Below are 22,411 nucleotides of genomic sequence, written 5' to 3'. Positions count from 1 at the left end.
AAACCAGACCCTCGTCATCAGCAAACACTCCAGCTCAGGGTTTGTTTGAGGAATCACTGCTCCGCACCACTGAAAGTTAACTAAATCTACAGCTAAAAGCATAAAAAACTTTAATGAAATAAACTTTAACTGAAATGAAATATTTTAAAAAATTATATTTTTATTATATTTTTATTGTAATGTTTAAAATGTCCGATGTATATTTCTCATTTAGTTTAAATGTATGTACTAAAGTAACTGATATATTATATTATATTATATTATATTATATTATATTATATTATATTATATTATATTATATTATATTATATTATATTATATTATATTATATTATATTATATTACATTGTAAACTGTCAAACGATTAACTGGCGATTAATTGCATCCAAAATAAAAGTTTTTGTTTACATAATATATGTGTGTATACTGTGTATATTTATTATGTACATATAAATACAAACCCATGCATGTATATATTTAAGAAAATTTTATATTTATATATTAAATATATAATATAAAATATAAGAATATAAATCTATATACATTTAAATATTTTCAAAATATATACTGTATGTGTGTGTATTATATATAGATATATATATATATATAGATATATATATATATATGAGGATCGCAATTGAATCACGATTAATCATTTGACCAGCACTAATTATATTGAGTTATTATATTATATTATATTTATTATATTATATTATATTTATATTATTATTTATAGTATATTATATTATATTATATTATATTATTTTTTAAAAAGTTTTAATAAAATCAATTGTATTAATTTAATTAGTATTAATAAAATAAATATACATTTTATTATTACTATTTAATTTCAATTAGCTACCAGATAAATATTTTTTTTCATTTGAATTTAGTTTAGATTAATGTACTCAAATAACTAAAACCAAAACTTAAATAAAAATGTTTAAAAAAATGATATAGACATAAGTTTTGATATATATGCAATTGTTTAATACCACTGCGGTTAGTAAGATGTTTTCTATTATTAAAGAAATTAAAACTTTTATTTAGCAAAGATTTCAAGATTTCTTGAGCGGCAAATCAATAAACATATAACAATTAATAAAGGATCAATTAACACTAAAAACCAGATTAATAACACAGAAAAAACATAAATTACTGATCACAGAAATAATTTACATTTTAACATTATATTCACATAGAAAACAGTTATTTTAAATTGTAATAATATTTCACAATATTACTGTATTTTTGATCAAATAAATGCAGCCTTGGTGAGCAGAAGATACTTTTTTCAAAAACCTACAAAAATCGTACCGAGCCCAAAATTTTGAACGGAAGTAAATATATAATAAGTGTTGGATATTTATTTATTCTAGTCTATTTTAATATTTTAATTATCTAGCTCTAAATGAAAAGGACAGTGGTAGATTATTGAAAACATTTAACTCTTTAAAAGCCCATAAATCTGTATTTGATGCCTCATAGATAAACTTATATAAAATGTTTTTTGTTTCTGATGGAAAATATACAAGAAAAAAATAAACATGCTCATAAAAGTATAAAAAAAAAAATTCTGTCTGCAAACATCGAGCAGTAATAAAAAGTGTATTTCTGATCTGAATTAGACATCGCTGTTTGTTTTCCTGAAATATTTTAGGCTTGCTTTGTGGACTGAACGTTTCAATCAATAGCATAAAACCAGCCTGAGGTGTACTGAACCCCTGAGATTATTTTTGAGCTCAAAGTGACAGATTTTATTTGATTTCTTTATGATTTCTGGAGGTCGTCGTCCTCACATATTGACACACATAATACACCTCTCTATAATCCTCCTCTCATAACACATCACAACATCCCCCTCTGGAGAAAAACTCTATATATTTCTCCTCCCCCTCTAAAAAACACAGAGAGACTCACCTCTCGGGTCTCCGGCAAAGGATGTTGATCACATATGTGCCGAACGTCTACAGGGAGACGGAAGATTAGAGGATAATGTGTTTAGATCATCGTACAGCAACTCACATCAATTATTCACAATTAGCCATCTATACCAACGAGGAGGGACGTGCTTTAGTTCAGTCTGAAAGAGCGAGAAACTGTCAGACTGGAGTCTCACGTGCCTCTGGCGGCAGCTGTCAATCAAACAAACACGCCACGTGCTACACGATCATATCAGAGACGTTCGGATGGGTGCCGCTTTTTGTAAGACATCCAGATGTCCAGATCTCACAAGGAAACATCACTTTTGCGACATTTTTCCTTTGCACCACCAAAAAATGTTTTCAATTCTTTCTCTTGGCTCAGTAACTGGAAAAAGTGTACAAATGTGAGTGATGTTTGCAAATGCAGAACTCAATGCCACAGTGCTAGGCTGTTTTAAATGGTTGCTAGGTTGTTGTTAAAGTATTTTCAGTTTTTTTTTTTTTTTTACTGTGTTGTCTCTACATACATCTACATAGATCTTCAGGTCATCCAAGATGTAGATGAGTTTGTTTCTTCATCAGATTTGGAGAAATATCACCAATGGATCCTCTGCAGTGAATGGGTGCCGTCAGAATGAGAGTCCAAACAGCTGATAAAAACATCACAATAATCTACACCACTCCAGTCCATCAGTTAACGTCTTCTGAAGCCAAAAGCTGCGTGTTTGGAAGAAACAAATCAATCAAGAAGTTTTTAATGTTAAACTGTTGCTTCTGGCTAAAATAGGAGTTCATAATCCACAGAATTGATGATTCCACTAAAAAAAACAAATCCATCTCCTGTTGTCCTCTCACATCAGCATTTTTGTTTGGAGCTGTTTTGGACTATTACTGCTTGTAAATGGTGTTTGGTCTGTGAATATTTCTCTCTTGATTCAGGCAAGCTGACTTTTTCACTGAAGAAAGCAATATTATGGATAAAGGACTGGAAGTGATGGTTTGCAGCTAAAAACATCTTAATAATGGGCTTGTTTTACAAACACGCAGCTTTTGTCTTCACAAGACATTAACTGATGGATTGGAGTGGTGTGGATTACTTGTGGATTATTGTGATGTTTTTATCAGCTGTTTGGACTCTCATTCTGACGGCACCCATTCACTGCAGAGCATCAATCGGTGAGCAAGTGATGTAATGCTACATTTCTCGAAATTTGTTCTGAAGAAGAAACAAACTCATCTACATCGTCTGTGGGCGTGAGGATGTCAGCAAATGCTCATTTTTGGTCAAACTATTACTTTAACTTCCAAATGACACACTAAAGCTTTAAGTATGTACACACTCTTGTGAATCTGCATTTGTGTTTGCGTTCACAGAGTGTTTCAGGCCATATAGTGGAGAAAATGAAAAGAAACCCGAGTCAGCTGATAGTACAGAATGTGTTTGTGTGTGTGTGTGTGTGTGTGTGTGTGTTGTGAGTGTAGTAATAGTAGCTTTTCATGGCTTTCCTCCCTGGTGACTCAGTTTGGTGTGTTTGTGTGTGTGTGTGTGATGTATAGACAGTTCTGGAGCGCTGCAGATTGCAGATGGAGTGTGTGTGTGTGTGTGTGCTGATGCATTCCGCTCTTAATTGATTGCAGGCTGGCCGTGCTGTATGCTGATGAAGGGCTCTCTGCAGCCGAACCCCTGAGAAATGCTGCATTCCACGCCACACACACACACACACACACACACACACGTGCTCGGACACACACACACAAACACATCTCGAAAACACATAAATACTCACACATGCAACATCAGGCAGCACTGGGGGCGCTAGACTACAAGCAGGACAGCTTGACAACTACAGTCCAACAAATTCAACAGTATTTATGACTAGTTTAGCAGAAAATATATATAAATATTCTTTAAACAAGACACGTTTGCTTTTCGCAGTTTGCATAAGATATTAATATTAATATTTCTTTCTAAATGCGTTTTCCTTTAGTGTAATTAAATTTAACCTCACTAAATTTAAATGGATTTGTGCGTAAAACAAGAAGCAAATATTTGCCAGTGGGGTGTAAGAAAAGAAAAATAATTTGTAGATATATTTTATTAAAACAAGTTATTACTTTTATGCTATTTTAAGCTTGTATGTTTGCTTGTGGAGTTAATTTCTGTTGCTTTAGGAATATTTACATATTTTATGGGAAAACAAATTTAAAATTGCTTGCTAGAACTACACTGAGCTATTTAATGGGAAAATATCTTGATTAATGTATAACTATTAGCTGTTGTGGTTTAATTCTGCAGTAAATAGTGTTTTTCTGGCATAGCGGCATTTAAATTCCAGTGACTGCATTAACTTAAAATCTAGAAAACACAATCATTTAATGGAAAACACAAGCATTTGCTAAATATTTTGATTAAAAAAGAAGGCATTGTTGATTGTTGACATTTTTTTGTCCAGTAAATCATTTATTTAATCATTAAATCATATATTTGATCTGTAAATTATATATTTGATATGTGAATTTTGATAAGTGAGTCATTTATATCATCAGTGAATAATTTATTTGATCAGTCAATTGTTAATCATTGAATCATGTATTTGATCTGAAATATAGAAAATCATATTTCATTTATTTAATCATTTATTTGATTAATGAATCATATATTTAGTTTATGTATTGTTTATTTGAATAGTGAATCATTTATATGATCAGTGAATCATTTATTTAATGATTGAATCACGTATTTAATCTGTAAATCAGATATATAATTTATTGAATCATTTATTTGATTAGTGAATCATGTTTGGTTTATTTATTGTTTATTTGATTAGTATATCATATATACAGTATATATTTATTTATCATTTATTTTATAAGTGAATAGTGAATTGTTTAACCATTAACTCCTATATTTGATCTGTAAATCATATATGAATCTATATTTACTGTACATAAACCATGCTAGCGAATCAACCAGCTGAAAATGAATTAATCATCTTAAAACAAGTTAAGAGGAAAGAGTGCATTTAATTATTGCATGTGCAACACAATGTGATGAAAAACACACCATTTTGTAGCTCATACCTACAGTATTTGTAGAGTTTTAGCATCGCTACTTTTGTTTGTTCTCAAGCCGTACGTCAACGCTGCACGCTGGTTTTCTCCCTGACAGACATGTGGTGGCAGCGTCACAGACAGACGCTGTCTTTCCCTCCGCCGCTGTGAACGAGAGGTTATCATTAGCCAGAAATACCACATCACTCACACCACACACAAACTCGCACTTTCGATCGCTAAACGAGAACCAGACCGACTTGCAGTCTCTGTGATTCAGACTTCATTTATTTCCACTGCAAACTCAGCTGTGGAGACGTTCATGTGCTTAGATTGGTTTCATGTTGCTCACAGGCTCGTGTGACAGATAAGTGTTTCATCTCGACTTGCTGTGATGTGATTAAAGGCAACAAGAAAAGAAAGAAACTGGTGTGTTTTAGGTGTGGAGGTCTGCTACCCTCTGCTGTCTGCGTCTGAGCGCTGCATTCAAATGCACTGCTCTCATGAGGCGTCATGTTTCTCCGTAGCGTGATAACACACATGCCAGTGTTTCTGTGGCAAGGCAGGTCAGAGCTTTTATTATTAACACATGTGTGAGTAACTCACAAAATCTTGTTTTTGCCTCACAGCTGTACCGTGCGTCGGCTCTGTTCGAGACCATTCGTCATGAAGCGCAGCACAGCACCGACTACAAGCTCTCCCTGTTCGACCTGCAGACCTCCTCGTACCAGGCTCTCCAGAGGGTCCTTGTCAGCCTCGGTATAAATATTCTCCTCCTATTTCTTCCTGTTTATATCATATATTATCCATTCGGAGCACAGAACAGCTTATCTGTGTGCCTATGTAAGGATTAATGTACAGCAAAGTAAAGCAAGCAGATGCTTGTTATGTGGCTACACTGCAAAATGTGACTTCATAATGAAGTCGTTTTGGACTTGTTAACTAGTCCAATATTTTGTTTTTACTGCACTGACTGATTTTTCACTTGTGGAAATGTGAAAAATATATTATGTTGCTTCTGAAGCAAGTTGATGTTTTTTAAGGACTTTTAAATAAAAAATACTCTTTAAAATAGGAGTTTTTGCTGTGTACTTGCCAGTAAATCAATAAATAGATGACATGCACTACCATTCAAAAGTTTGTGATCGGTGAGATTTAATGTTTTGAAAGCAGCCTCTTATGCTCACCAACGCTGTATTGTGAAATAATTAAAATGAGCTGTTTTCTATATGAATGCATTTTAAAATGTAATTTATTCCTGTGACGTAAACTGAATTTTCAGCATCATTACTCCAGTCTTCAGTGTCACACGAGCCTTCAGAAATCATTCTAATATGCATATTTTTGTAAAAAAACTAAAAATGTGATATTATTTAAAAAAAATTCAAATTAGATAAAGAGAAATTATTAAAAGAATCACATTTATTAGAAATATAAATATTTTATAACATTATAACGTCTCTACTGTCAAGTTTATGCATTTTAATGTGTTCTTGCTGAAAAAAAGTATTCATTTCTTTCTGAAAACATCTTACTAACCCAAACTTTTGAATGGTGGTGTATATATTGATCTGTGTTTTTTTCTCCATATAATAAATGTATACAAAGGCTGGCAAGATCCAGAAAGCATAATGAAAACACAATAAAAGCATCTCCTGTGCTAGTTTTCTGAAGTTATATAATGGCTTTATTTGATGAACAGAGCAAAATGAAGAAACGCTCTACCAGTTGAGCACATAAAGTTTATTTTGGCCATTATAATGAACAATCATGAAATCACTGCTTTCTGTGGCCTGCAGTTCATTGCATATGCATTAAACACTCAAAGACCTCTGGAAATAAAGTTAGAAGTGCTTGCACGTATTCATGGGCTTATGAAAGACCAGCGCTGACCGCTGACCGCTGACCGCTGACCTCTGCTCAGGTCACCATGATGAAGCTCTGGCCGTGGCGGAGCGTGGACGCACTCGGGCCTTTGCTGACCTGCTGGTGGAGAGACAGACGGGCCAGCAGGACTCTGACCCTTACACGCCCGTGACGGTGGAGCACATCCTGGACACTGTGAACGGGCAGCGGGCGCTGGTGCTCTACTTCTCTCTGGCGGCAGGATACCTGTACAGCTGGCTCCTGGCCCCCGGCTCCGGTAAGACACTCCAGTTCAAACCTCACAAAGGGTTGATTAATGAACTCCCTACATGCCCTTGCACAAGTCCAAAGACCAAGTAACATTCTGCATACTATATACGGTCTTAAAGAAATATCACAAAAGAGGATTAAGGGCCTTATGAAGTATGTTTTCTTTCTCCCAGATTCAGATTTTTTCCTTTTTCATTTTTCTGGATTCTGTTTTTGTTGTTGGTGTTGTATTCATTATTCTGTTTTAATTGCAGACCTGTCAACCTGTAAGCATTTTGCGTAGCGGCTATGCATTTTGACCTCAAAGTACGATTTGTCACTCTAAACTATGCAAAAATCTATTGACGCCTCTGTCCACGTGCAGCATTCAAAACAAGCAACAGAAAAAGATGAAGAGTTCAACCAATCATAGTTTTTTTGTTTGTTTGTTTGTTTTGCATTTAAATCATTTCTGTGTTTTATTTCTCTCCTAGTACCCTATAGTTGATAGTTTCAGTTCAATGCGGGTCGCGCTCTCCCCATCAGATGCTCTATGTGTGAGGCTGACAGAGATGCGCTGTTTAAAGAAATTCACATTTTAATTTATCCTAAATGCGCTGTTTTCCTTAATGCGTAACTTACATTTCACAGGTATATTCTCCATCTGTAAATCTTAAAAAAGCCATGGAAATATTTCCATTTTTCTGCCAGAAGTGCATGAGCTTTTGTTTTAGCAATTCTCCACTAAACTCCACAGACTTCTTTTAGAAAGAGCGCTGCCGCGCATGCGCCCCAAACAGACAGAGCTCAGTGAAATAATAGCGCAATAACACTGACTAAAATATACATTTTGCTGAAATATTTGTAGTTGAACTATAAATGTGACATATGTAGAATTTTAAACCTACAAGTAAGTGTATTTGTATGATAGCACTAACTGTAAAGTGTAATGGGGCAATCAAAATAGCCTTTTTACTCAATTAGTCTGTGCTTTTTATTATTTTCATTTTTAGTTTAGTAACTTTAACGTCTGCTTTAAAATTATTATTTTTGTTTTTAGATTGCAATGTTAAAATGTTACAATGTAATGTGATTTTAACCCTTTTTGCGCATAATATATGCCTACATGCTTACATTAATTTTATTTGTTTAATCCAAAAACAAAATACTGAGATATAAAGGCTACCATACACCGCAAATCAACCAAAAAATACGGAGAAATACTCATATCGCCACGCCCTATACTGATGTGCTGGAGTTTTAATTTAAAGTGTACTGGAGTTTATATCGCTTTCTTTTTTCTTTTTTAAATTGCCCTATACAAAAAAAACTAAATGCAAAACTAACTAAACGGATGGTAAATTTAAAAACAATAACAGTAAAACAAGTAAACTGGATTAATAGAAATCATAAAAAAAATATATATTTAACAATTCATTAAAAGTGTTACAAAAATTATATTTTAATATGTCTGATTAATAGAAATCATAAAAAAAATATATATTTAACAATTCATTAAAAGTGTTACAAAAATTATATTTTAGGGTCCTATGAAATCTTTCATTTTTTTCCCCAAATTCATTTTTTTTCTTGTTTAAAATCTTCAGGATTCTCTTTCTTTTTCTTTTCTTTTTACTTAATTTTTCATTTTTCAATAACATTTTAGTAATCATAAAGCATGTGTAATTAATTAAAATGATAAAACTTACATAATTTAACAATAATTTATTTAAAAATGCTTAATAAATGTAAATTTTTTATGGCCCTAATCTTATTTTTATTTTTTTTTAACTTTAAATTTTTGTCCTTTTTTCCCCAGTTAAATTTTAGTAAACAATAAGCATGTCTTTAATAGTTGAATGATAATTTATTAAATGTTTATTAAATTAAAATTTTTTAGGTCCCTATGAAATCTTTATTTTTATTTATTTTATTTTCAAAATTTAGTTTTTGTCAAATTTAATTATTCTATTTTGGAATTAAATTTTATTAATAAAAAAAACCCATGTCTAAATAATGGAAATTATTATTTTTATAAACATTTTTAGTGCCTTATAATTTTTTTATTTATTTTAATGGCTTAATTAATTTTAATAATTAAAAAGAATAATTATAGGGCACTATGAAATGTTTTATTTTTCAGAAATTCTGTGTTGGTTCTTTTAATTGTTATATTAATTTTTTTTATTTTTTTGACCGATTTGATCAGTTGTACAGGCCTGCTTTTGATTTATTTATCCAAAATTTGCCAAATGCTGTGGTATTAAAGACTGCAGTAGTGTGTGGTGTGTGTGTGTGGGGTGATGGAGGTGTCAGACAGACACAGCACACATCTGAACAGTTCATCAGAGCCCGATCCGGAGACACGCTGAGACTCTGTCTGTCTGTTTGAACACAGACCAACACATTTACACTAACAGATCAATAAGACACACACACTGATCTGCTAAACTGATGCCTTTCTCATGTTGTAAAGGTACATTTCTGAACCATTTTATGCACTTCATTTGACAAAGTGCATCTAGAAGTGTTAATATATTGCATTAAACCATCTCAAGCTAAACCAGATGAGTACGATTTATTTTCATTTTTTTTTAAATCTTATGTAGAAGTTCATTTAAAAAATATACTGTTTTAAAAGCTATCAAAAGTTGATGTCAGCTATTTTAAGCCATTTACTCAAAAAGTTTGGTTGAACCATATACTACAACAAATAAACAATTATTTCAAATCTGGAGTTGCTTCAATGTCAGGAACACACACACACACACACACACACACATGCTCAGTTGATCGGAGTGTTTGTCGCTGTCGTATTCCTCACACCTTCTGTTCCCCGCGGCTTCATTGTGCCGCCTGCTGTTTGGTGAAGCTGGTAAAAAGCTGTGAATTAATGCAAAGCGGCAGTACCACCTGCCTCTGTAATCCCACCCCTCACAACCACACACACCTAAAACACACACCTAAAACACAACCGGGTGTTACCGGTTTGCAGTTTTTATTTTAATGCTGTTTTATTTTAATACATATTTAAATTTCAGTTCAGCTTTTTTTTTTTTTTACGGACATGCATATATCTAATTATATTATGGTATATTCAGAAAGAATATAGCTTTTTTTATATTTAAATATATTTTTTATATTTGTGATGTATTTTTTGTTTAAGGTTTATGTATGTATGTATGTACATGTAACATTTTTCCATTTTATATTCATAAAGAATTATTTTAATTTTTAATAAAAGTTTATAATACATTTACATTTTATTGATTTTATTTTATTGTTTTAAATATATAATAATATGGCAAAAAGTGTGTGTGTGTGTGTGTGTGTGTGTGTGTGTGTGTGTTTGATTTTATTACATTTTATTATATTATATTATTTTATATTTTAAATGTATTTTTTTCATAGTTATCTTTAAGCTAAATATTAAGCCAACAATTCTGATTTTATTTATTTATTTATTTGTATTTATTTATTATGTATTTTTGTATATATATTTATGCAACATACTTTTAGTTTTAGATTATTTATTTTTTTATTTTTTTATAAAAGTGTCTGACTTGTGTCAGTTTTGAAAATATTTTGAAATCAATAATTTCCATCTTAGTTTTAGTATACTGAGATACCTGGACATGCACACACACACGACTGCACACATCTTCATCTCTCTGGACTCGAAGCTCATTTATTTATTCCAACATTGGCGTTTTGTAACAGAAAGACAAGCTCAAGCAATCAAACAGACGTATGTCTGAAAGCGGGGAGTGCTTTTGCTCATTTACAATATTCACCTAACTACATTTCAGCCTCTCGCAGGAGAGCGCTGACCTTGCTCGTGACTCTTGTGTGGCTCTATACGTTATTCTAACTTCATTATTACGCAAAGCATGTGCGTTATGTCTGAACCACTGACGCTCTCAGGAGTTTAAGAGCATTCGGTCTGATCTGAACTCTGCTGGATGATTGTCTTACACCTGACCTTTAAGTTTGATCATTTAAAGATTGAACTACTTTACCATTTGTGAAACCACAAAGCTCTTATAGTGCACTGCTTTTATAAAACATCACCAGAAGCAGTATTCACCATTAATCACCATTATCTTTCAGATTTCACCTTTGTGCAAATCAGCATGAGCTCTGCTCTCCGTCTCACAGGTATCCTGAAGTTTCATGAGGTGTATCTGGGCGAGGGTGCGTCGGATGGTGGTACATCAGACTTCCAGGAGGGCGGTGGTGGCTCTGTGCCCGCGGGTGGCAGCTGTGGAGGCTCGTCTCTGGAGCAGCACATCAGTAACGCGCGGGAAGCTCTGGGAGTGGATTCATACTACAGCAGGTGAATGCTTCAATCACACAGCCTGCATACAACATGATTACACACACACCGCAACTAAATTCTGTTGTCAGTTCACCTTTTATGTTCCACTTTATATTCCATTCATTTATTAAATACATATAAATCATTTCTGACTGTTATTTACAGTTTAAAAGGAGTTTCTCAACTGATGTAATCTGGTGATGTAATAAAGGCTATTACTTGGTTGTTGCTAAGGTGTTCTGGGCTTTGCTAGGTTGTTGCTAGGGTGTACTGGATGTTAGGGTGTTGCTTGGTGGTTGCTAGGGTGTACTAGATGTTTGTTAAGCCTTCATTAGGTGGCTGCTAGGGTGTACTGGATGATAAGTTCCAGCCAAATGAATGATATTTCTTTATGTACAATCAATAGGTGTTGCTAGCCTGTACTAGATGTTTGTTAGGGTGTCACTAGGTGGTTGCTAAGGTTTGCTAGATATGTGTTTGGGCATTGCTAAGAGGTTGCTAAGGATTTATGGATGTTTGACAGGGTGTAATAATGTAACAGTGTTGCTAGGTGGTTTCTAGGGTGTTCTTAATGTTTGTTAGGTTGTTGCTAGGTGATTTCACGGGTTTGCTGGATGTTAGAACATTGCTAGTTGGTTGCTATGGTGTTCCTAGTGTTTGTTAGGTTGTTGCTAGGTGATTTCACGGGTGTGCTGGATGTTAGAACATTGCTAGTTGGTTGCTATGGTGTTCCTAGTGTTTGTTAGGGTGTTGCTAGGTGATTTTCACGGGTGTGCTGGATGTTAGAACATTGCTAGTTGGTTGCTATGGTGTTCCTAGTGTGTGTTAGGGTGTTGCTAGGTGATTTCAAGAGTGTACTGGATGTTAGAGCGTTGCTAGTTGGTTGCTATGGTGTTCCTAGTGTTTGTTAGGGTGTTGCTAGGTAATTTCAAGGGTGCACTGAATGTTAGAGCATTGCTAGGGGGTTGCTATGGTGTTCTTACTGTTTGTTAGGCTGTTGCTAAGTGGTTTCTAGGGTGTTGCTAGGTTACTAAAAAATATTTACAAAATAGTGCTGTATTTGTTATGATAGATATTACGAGATAGTTTTAGTAATGTTTAAACTTTGCAAATATATTTTCCCAAAACACTGAACAAAATCATGTTACACCCTTTGATCGTCTTAGTTTTGTAAAATAAAGTAAACAAACTAAGCAGCATCTTGTTAAATCTCCCAGTTTCTGTTTGTTTTATGGTTTTATAAAATATGGACGGGTATGTTGAAAAGCAAGATTGAAGAATATGCTTTTCCCAATAAAATATTACAGTAGAAGTGCCGCAGAGCGCTGCTGTGCTCGTGTTAGTGTGAATGTCTGCATCCTCCTAAATATACCCTGATGGATGCGGTCCTCGAGTGCAGCAGGGTGGAGTGTGCATGTGTGCGCGTTCATGCCCTGCAGGAAGCACATCTCAGTGCTCACCGATGCTGTCAAACGCCGCAGCAGGGCTGGAGGCCACAGCGCACTGATCTCTGGCTCTGTGGCGCTAACCAGGTGGCAGCTGAGGAGTTACTCACCTCTCGCATGGAGGAAGCAGTGCTGGTGTTGAGTTCACTCTGACATGCAATTAGGTGAAGACGCTGGCAGGTTTGGAGGAGCAGAATGCAGAGAGAAGGACGGCAGAACGTCAGAAGCTCTTGGTGTGAATTAAGCAGCAGCCTGAAACAAAGGGCATTATTGTACGCTCGTGGAAAGCCGCCGGTGCCAGCGCATTAGTCACTAGAGGTGTGATGGCTTTTCCCAGCGAGCTCTGCACTCATCCCTGCCCATTAAAGGATAATTTAGCGCTTGACTGAGGGGCTGCGAGCAATCTTTTCCACTTGGTTGGGTGCAATATGCCACCTTTGAAGACCCCATTCATTGTGCAGAAAGAAAGAGGCACGAACAGGAATTGTGATACCCGCGACCGGCTGCAATATGAGCGATTATGGCTCGTTTAGCAAGACCTCTTGCACCCTTTAGTTAAGACGGATCCGTGTGTTGACTGTAGTGTTGCTCATGAGATTCATTAGTATAGCTCTTTGATTAATGCACCGATTGTTCATGTGACTGGTGTTTGCCCATGCAAAACCCACCGCCATGAAGGGTGGTTGCCATGACGTTACTTTATAGTTGCTATGTGCAAATGAACCCATGCCCAAGTGTTATATTCTGGTCTCTAGATATATTGGATATGATAGCCTGTTTTCATCTCTGAGTAGAAAATTGATTATGAGATAAGGTTTAATACAAAAAATGTAGTCATTTTGGAAGATATATAGTCATACAGATATATATAGAGTCATATTTGAAGCTATTAAGTCACAGTGTGATATAAAAAGATGTCATATTTTGAGATATATAAAGTCATAATTCAAGTCATATTGTGAGATATATAGTAATATTATGAGATAAATGGTCATATTGGGCCCTATCATACACCCGGTGCAATGCGACGCAAGGCGAAGCGCAAGTGTGTTTGCTATTTTCAGTCCGGCACCATTCACATTTTCCCGTCCAGCGCCACGTCGTTTAATTAGCAAATGCATTTGCGCCCATTTGTGCGCCCATGGGCGTGCTGGTCTAAAAAAGAGGTTGTGTTCTGGCGCATTGCTATTTTAAGGAGCTGAAAATAGACTGCGCCATAGACCAACTCGAAGCCTTTTGGAAAAATCTATTTGTTCAACAGTTCTGGTGATGTTGTTTATGTATTTACGTCCTCATTGAGACCGCAGATGCTGAAATTACTGCAAGCATCACGCGCATCAGTATCTGTAGTAAACAAAACCGCACGTATTGCCATTTTTATGCTAACTTTGACAAATTCCGTGACTGTCCATGTTAAAATGTAAGTTTTAACATTTACAGATACTGGTCCATATGGAGATTTGATATGATTAATTTATGCTAACTTTGACAAATTCCGTGACTGTCCATGTTAAAATGTAAGTTTCATTTTCATGACTGGATTTTGAGATTCTGTCCGCATTTTCTGCTTCGTGGAAATCATATCGCTGTATGCGTCAAGAATCGGGTTGACCGGATAGTCGGTACCACCGCGTACTTAAAAAACCTGGTACAGTGACATTTTCATTTTTTTGTATAGTACCGACTTGGTACCGAAAGTACCGGGGTCTTTTGACAACACTATATATATATATATATATATATATATATATATATATAGTCCTATGTTAAGATAACTAATTGTGCCATATTGTGAAATAAATAAAAATCAGCATAAATAAACCACATACCAATATAAAACTATTCCAAAAAATAAAATATAATGGTGAAAAAAAAACAAAAAATTAAGAAAATTGCCTTTAAAGCTGTCTGAATATAGTTCTTATTCAAATGAAGGTCTTAGCGATGCATATTACTGATTAAAAAATGACGTTTTGACATATTTACAGTAGGAAATTTACAAAATATCTTAATAACCTAATGATTTTTGTCATAAAAGAAAAATTGGTAGTTTTGACCAGTACAATGTATTTTTGGCTATTGCTACAAACCCTAGCGACTTAAGACTACTTTTGTGGTCCAGGGTCACATATATAATTAGATACATAGTCACATTTTGATATATAGTCATAATCTGAGATATAAAGTAATATATTTAAGGTATAAAATTTTATGAGATATATTAAGTTATTGGGAATCATTGTAAGATATATTGTAACATTATGAGACATATAAAGTCACTTTAAGAAATAAGCCATAATGTGATATGAAGTCATGTGAGATATATATAGTAACATTATGTAATATACTGTATAATAATATTATGAGATATATTAAGACCTAATTTATGAAAGGAACTCTAAAGGAGGTGAAGTCATATTTCAAGATATATAAAGTCATATTTTGACATTATTTACTCTTTCCCTGCCAGCATTTTTGAAAAAAAGTTGCCACATGAAGTATCTCAAAATGATTTTCACTGATTTGGCCTACAGTATATTTTGCTGTACGAATATTTGAATATACAATACACACCAAAATAAAGATCAAAACCTCTGCTTTTAAACTAAAAGTGTTTATATTCTAGCTTAAAGCTTTCTTTTTTTTTATCAACACTTGAATATAGGTAGGTTTCATAAAAATGTATCATTTTGAGCAAAAAAGGCGAGAAAATAACATTTTCAGCAATAACTACATCTGGATATAATATTCAGTACGATTATCAAAGTATAAATCCAGTAAATCGCTTCCATCAACACCTCCAAAGCTTGCACAGACATATACCACTTACTGGACCACCACCTTACCACATAACATTATGCAGTTTTCATTTATATGCTGTCTATTGCTTATGATCGCATTATTTATCATATGCATCTGTTTACATAAGAAATTGCTCGTATCTCCGTCCTGTTCATGTGTGTTTTTGTTCAGGAGGTTTTGTACTCATTCAGAAGATGTGTAATAGTGCCCCCGAGTGTATAACAGTGAAAACACAAAAAAGCCTTAAAACCCGTCAATGGCGGGGAAGCGATGTCTTCTAAATGATGAGATAACTCGTCAATGGCGAGGAAAGAGTTAATTCACAATGTGAAATATGAAGTAATTTGCCTGTTTCACCATCCAGCAGGTGAAAATTGTAAACCCTATTATCCTTTCTTCAACAAGACACATGATTTGAGGAATGGCACAAGTGGTACAGGATGACTTGCACATTAACGATGGATATGGTTGAGAGTTTGATCATATCACTAACCCTCAGTATGAGCGGTAGTAACAATGATAGATGACCTAGTAAACACCACTAATTAGGGCATTTCACACCGCAGTGTCTAGTGCTTTCCTAGGTCCATTTGAGTTTGTTTGCTTGTCATATAAGCTGTGGTTTGAGTTATGGTTCATAAACCAATTCAGCCTAATTTGCGTAAATAAACTTATGTTGATGATTTATAATTTGCATATTATAGACTAATGCATTCTTATTGCTGCTCGTCTAAGCAGAAACAGCTTTCTAATGCATCCACTGCAGACAGCATGTTCAATTTTAGTCGGCTGGTAAACAGCTTCCGCCTGCGCTCACGGTTACTCCAGAGGCATAATCAAACTCAGACCCAGTGTGAACAACCTTCGTTAACCTACCTGATCAGGTTAGAGAGTCGCTCACTATAGGAAGGTTTTCCTTTCAGAGCATCCTAGCATATCTCTGCCTGCCACACAAGGCCCACTGTGCTGTCTCCACATCTGAGCCATCTTCATTTCCAATGAACGCTTCCCAAATAGATCCACCCGCGGCCGCATCCACAGCAGCTCAGGTGCAGGAGAGCACGCAGATGCAAGCGCTCGCCCCACGACTGGGTCAAAGTCTGTCACTTTAAGCACAAATATATGAAGAGCAGATCTCATTCTCCGGCTCCTCCGGTGCTTTTCATTTCTGGTTGGCACCAAAATGAGATTATTCCCATCCTACAGGGTTGTACCCCGACAAAGAATTAAATTAACATTTCAACAGGATTTGGGACGGCTTCCGTCTCAAGAGGGAGTGCATTGGGCGCCGGAACATGTTTGTAGAGATAAAGAATGCAAAATGAGAAGAATGTTGGTGCTCTGACAGTTTGGAATAGTTCAGAAATCTAGGGAAGAGGATTAGCAGACGTTTCATTTCATTTTTTAGAGCAAAGGGCTTAAACAAACACACACTAATGAGCTATTCCAGACGTCTGTTGAACATTCAATATATAGTCAGTGTAATAAGATAAGTCATATTGTGAGATAAATAGTAACGAGATAAAAGAATAGTTATGATATAGAAGTAATATTTTGAGATATTTAAGTCATTGCAAAAATACATTGTCATATTTTGAAATATGAAATAAATGTGAGATAAGAAGTCATATGATATATATATATATTCATAGCATATGTCATTGTGAGATATATAGTAACATTATGAGAGATATTAAGTCATATTTTGAGATATGAAGTCGTATTGTGACTTAATTTTGTCATTGTGAAATATATATTTATAATGTATTTTGTCATATTGTGTAATATATAAAGTCATATTTTGAGATGTGGAATAAATGTGAGATATGAAGTCATGTGATTTATAGTCATAGGAATATGAGATATTTAAAGTTACATTTTGAAACAAAGCCATATTGTGAGATACATAATAATATGCAATATATAGGATCCTGTTTTGAGAAATATTAAGTCAATGTAAAATATGAAGTTATATTATTAAATAAAATCATATATATAAAAATATAATTAAAAAGTAATATAAAAAATAAAATCAATTTAATATAATCAAAAATATAATAAATATAATATAAATCAATGTTGTGAGATACATAGTAATATTATGCAATATATTTGATCCTGTTTTGAGAAATATTAAGTCAATGTGAGATTAGTCATATTATGAGATATAGTCATATTTTGAGAAATATAAAGTTAATGTAAAATATGAAGTTATGATATATAGTCATATTATGAGATATATAGTCATATTTTGAGAAATATGATGTAAATGTCAAATATCAAGTAAGATGTATGTAGTAGTATGAGATATATAGTCATTTTGAGATATTAAACACAATATAAGATATACATAAATATAATTAGACATATTCATATAAAAATAAAATAAAATAAAAAAAACAATAAAATAATGAGAAATAATAATATTATAAAAAAAATTCATATGAGATATAAGTCATATATTATAGAAATATTGAGAAATATTATGTAAATGTGAGATATCAAGTGAGATATTGTGAGATATATAGTAGTATTATGAGATATATAAAGTTATATAGAAATAAATAAAACCATGTTGATATAAATATATATAAAAATAAAAAAAACAAAGTTATAAAAAAAAAAATAAAAACAATGCAATATATTGTCAAAATGTGAGATATAATTCCAAATGATGTTGTATTTATAAAAATGTAAGATATAATTCCAAATTATGTTGTATTTATATATGAGATGTATAACGTTATATTTTGAGATATATTAAGTGATTGTGAGATGCGTAGTAATATTATGTTATATATTCATATTTTGAGATATATAAAGTCATAATGTAAGAATTCATATGATATAATGCACACAGTAATATGAGATATATAAAGTTAAATTTGAGGATAAGCAGACGTTCCCTTTCATTCTCAGAGCCAAGTGCTTAAACAAACACACTAACGAGCTAATCAGACGTCTGTAGAGCATTCGAATCTCTTCATATCGACATGTTTTAATGCCATCTGATAATGCGTCCAAAATAATCAGCGGAACATCTGCGTCATGCATTAGGTGCAATGAAGCGCGTTTTGTGTGTAATTGAGGTGAGGTGGATAAAACCTTATTAACCCAATAGAGGAATCAAAGTGTGTCGTCTCAGATGAGTCAGATTACTGGAGAGATCTGTTTTTTCATTAAAGCTAATCAGAGAAATTTGCTCACGTGTTCTCCAGATGCCGAGAGACTCGTGAGTAATTATCTGTGATTGTGGCTGCTGTCGTGCTCGAGTTGTTTGTAAAATTGTTTCTGTTATTTTACGTTGCATCTCAATGGACGCCGGGAATGAAAAATCAACAAACATATGCATGTATGAATATAAAAGCAAGTGTGTTTGACAGCGGTATTGATAAGTGGAAGCGTTTCATCGCTCAGATGTTGTGCTTTCATCGCTGAAGAAACTTAATTGAGTTACCAGTTACGTTTCATTGAATTGTTGTGTCAGAGACATAAAAAAAGACACAAATGAGTCAGTAGAATCAAGTATTTCAGGGTGTTGTTTAATAATTGACTATATTATTTGGCAGAAGTGATGTTTGTAGTTATTATTGTCATTTACATCATGAAATTATTTATTGGACTTGTTTTTTCATCAAGAAAGCAAGAAAGCTGAGTTCCTCTGCAGTAATTGCACCATATGTACAGCTTCCCTCTACATTTGTTGCCTGAATAAGACACATAATGTTTGGTGTTTCAGAGCCTGTTCCAGCAGCGAGACGGAGAGCGAAGCTGGAGACCTTTTGGACCAGCAGTTTGAAGAACTCAATAATAAACTCAACTCAGTGACCGACCCGACCGGATTCTTGAGGATGGTTTCCAGAAACAACCTCTTCAACAGGTCAGACACAACATTCGTCATATAAAGTGGCTCAGAAATCTCAGAAATTAAGTGTTTTTGAGACCTAAAAAGTGAAAGTTGAAAGTGAATGAAGGCAAGATTACAAATAAACACCATTAGAATTTTGATAAGCTTTCCAGTCAAGTTCCAAAATTACTAATGATTTAGTTAAAAAAATCCACCTTGGCTCATTCATGAGAGTTCATTTGACAAGTAGTGATCAAAATTTTGATAAGCTTTCCAGTCAAGTTCCAAAATTACTAATGAATATCATTGAGGTGTCATAAAATGGGTAAACATGACTCATTCACAAATCAAAATATTTGAAGTCTTCTCAAGTCATATGAGACATATGTGAGGAACAGATCCAAATTTAAGTGTTTTATTCCCTGAAAATGCACATATTAATGAGCATCATAGCATCATAACACACCAGAAAATCTGAAACCCATCATTTAAACTTTTAATAATTATATCTGTAATCAGATTTTTATTTTTAAATATTACATTTTTGAATTTTACCTAAAATAAAACATTTGATATTAACCTAAAAGGAGAAAGCAGGTAAAAACCCAATCAAACACCAAATAATTAAGCAATTAGTAATCATGCTCATTATGGTTCTATTTTTCTCAGTCCACTGACAAAACAAATATGTGCTTTTCTTGTTCTAGAGCGGACTTATTTTAATATTAACCAAAAAAAAACCATTTGGTATTAATCTAAAGAAAGATAAACCACTTAAATAGTGAAGAAAAACCCAATCAGACACTGAATAATTAAGCAATTATTTGGTGATTGATTGGGTGTTTCTTCACTATTTAAGTGCTTCATAAGTCCATTGACCAAAAAAATTTAATAAAAAGCATTTTTCTTTTCCTAGATCTAGTTCTTTTTTATATTAACCAAAATAAACCATTTGGTATTAATCTAAAGAAAGATAAACCACTTAAATAGTGAAGAAAAACCCAATCAGACACTGAATAATTAAGCAATTATTTGGCGTTTGATTGGGTGTTTCTTCACTATTTAAGTGCTTCATAATGAAAAAAATTCTCAGTCCATTGACCAAATATATTAAATAAAAAGCATTTTTCTTATCCTAGATCTAGTTCTGTTTTATATTAACCGAAATAAACCATTTGGTATTAATCTAAAGAAATAGAAACCACTCAAATAGTAGAGAAAAATCCAATCAAACACTAAATCATTAAGCAATTAGTAAACATTTTGCTGGTAATGGATCTAAACTCAGCTCAGACGGATGATAATTAGGGAGCCGGTACGGAGAGATAGAGTCCTTCACATCCTGATTCATTAGGAGAGAAAGAGAGATGGTTATTAGCACTGAGAGAGGGGGAGGGAGGAAGAAACGACAGCTAGGACAGGAACAGCAGGTGAGGTTGTGCCGTGCGTTGTTAAAGACGGGGTCAGAGCGGTCATCATTAGAGCTCTGCTCCTCATTAAGAGCTCTCAGCGCCGCACATCTCTCTATATTCATTAAAACAAGAGCGCCGTTCACTCCTCATCTGCTCTAATGAGCACGTGCCACACATTAAACTAACAATTCAGTCAAAAATGACTATTCTGGCATCGTTCACTCACCCTCAAACCTGTTTGATTTTCTTCGCTAACAAGCAGAATTTTTGAACAGTATCCTGCTCTTTAAAGTGCAGTGAATGTGAAGCTGCAGAATGACAAGTAAACATCATTAAAGTGTCTTCCAGGTGGTTAAAAATGTCTTATTCACTATATTTTGTCTTCCGAAGTCATACACGATAGATTTGTGTGAGGAACAGACCCAAATGTGCGTGTTTTTCTTCCTCGAAAATCCTCATAAGGTTTCATGTGACGAGTAGTGCTCAAATGATTCATTAAAGGGGTCATATGATGCGATTTCAAGTTTTCCTTTCTCTTTGGAGTGTTACAAGCTGTTTGTGAATAGATAAGATCCCTACATTTGCAAAGACTAAAGTCTCAAACCAAAAGAGATATTCTTTATAAAAGTTAAGAGTCAACCACACTCTCCTAAAATGCCCCGTTTATACACGCTCCCACATACCCAAGTCACCACCCAAAAAAATAAGCATAACCCCTCACAAACGCTCACCCAAAGAAACAACTCCCAACACCAATTCTCGCTGTTCCCGCCGGCTCAATGTTGTGGTGATGCTGTTTCGTTGTGAAAGCGAAACTACTTTGTTTGTTCTTCCAAAAGAGGACACAACTAGAAATCAGTGGTTAAGTTGTATTTACAACACTGTTCCAGAACAGTTCAACCCAAATATTCAGATGTGTGCAACACATTTTATGGAGGACTGTTTCCTGATCCTGGGAGAAAAGACGACAATGTACATTTACATATTTAAAGGATTTGCACTGATGATTTAAACGTGAGTTTTGAGCAGTGTAGAGTAGTTGTCATTTCTCCGATCACAAATGCAGACATGGTTTTATGTTTACGCGGCGCGATGCAAAGCAATGTGTAAAAAGACAGTTTAAGTCATTATAATACGTAATTAAATAAAATAAAACTCACCAAACTCCACACATCAAATCGCCTCAATTGTATTTGTCTTTACTCTCCTTTTCTCTTAACGCCACTACTCATAACAGCACTTGCATCAAGTATGGTGAGGGCCGTAACATTTCCGTCACACTCTTGAGGCATTCAGCCAATCACAACGCACTGGATAGCTGGCCAATCAGAGCACACCTCGCTTTTCAGAATGATGAGCTTTGTAAAATTTATGTGTTTCAGAAAGGGCATAGAGGACAAACAATAATGTACAGTATGTGGAAAATATACCACATAAATGCATTTCATTACACCAAATACACAAAATAATGTTCTTTTTAGCAGCATCATATGACCC

General features: G+C 34.0%; 1 protein-coding gene across 1 annotated transcript in view; it reads left to right on the top strand.

Moving 5' to 3' along the window:
• The window catches only part of LOC109097535 (tetratricopeptide repeat protein 28-like), a 270,646-nt gene that overhangs the window by 235,670 nt on the left and 12,565 nt on the right, over positions 1–22,411 (top strand). Inside the window, 4 exon segments of the mRNA XM_042733263.1 lie at positions 5,605–5,734; positions 6,900–7,118; positions 11,249–11,426; positions 19,395–19,535. Coding sequence (XP_042589197.1) covers positions 5,605–5,734; positions 6,900–7,118; positions 11,249–11,426; positions 19,395–19,535 — 668 coding nt within the window.

The sequence above is a fragment of the Cyprinus carpio genome, chromosome B10 (genome assembly GCF_018340385.1).
Source record: "Cyprinus carpio isolate SPL01 chromosome B10, ASM1834038v1, whole genome shotgun sequence".
NCBI classification, from domain to species: Eukaryota; Metazoa; Chordata; class Actinopteri; order Cypriniformes; family Cyprinidae; genus Cyprinus; species Cyprinus carpio.
This window is presented reverse-complemented; position numbering and strand designations above follow the sequence as displayed.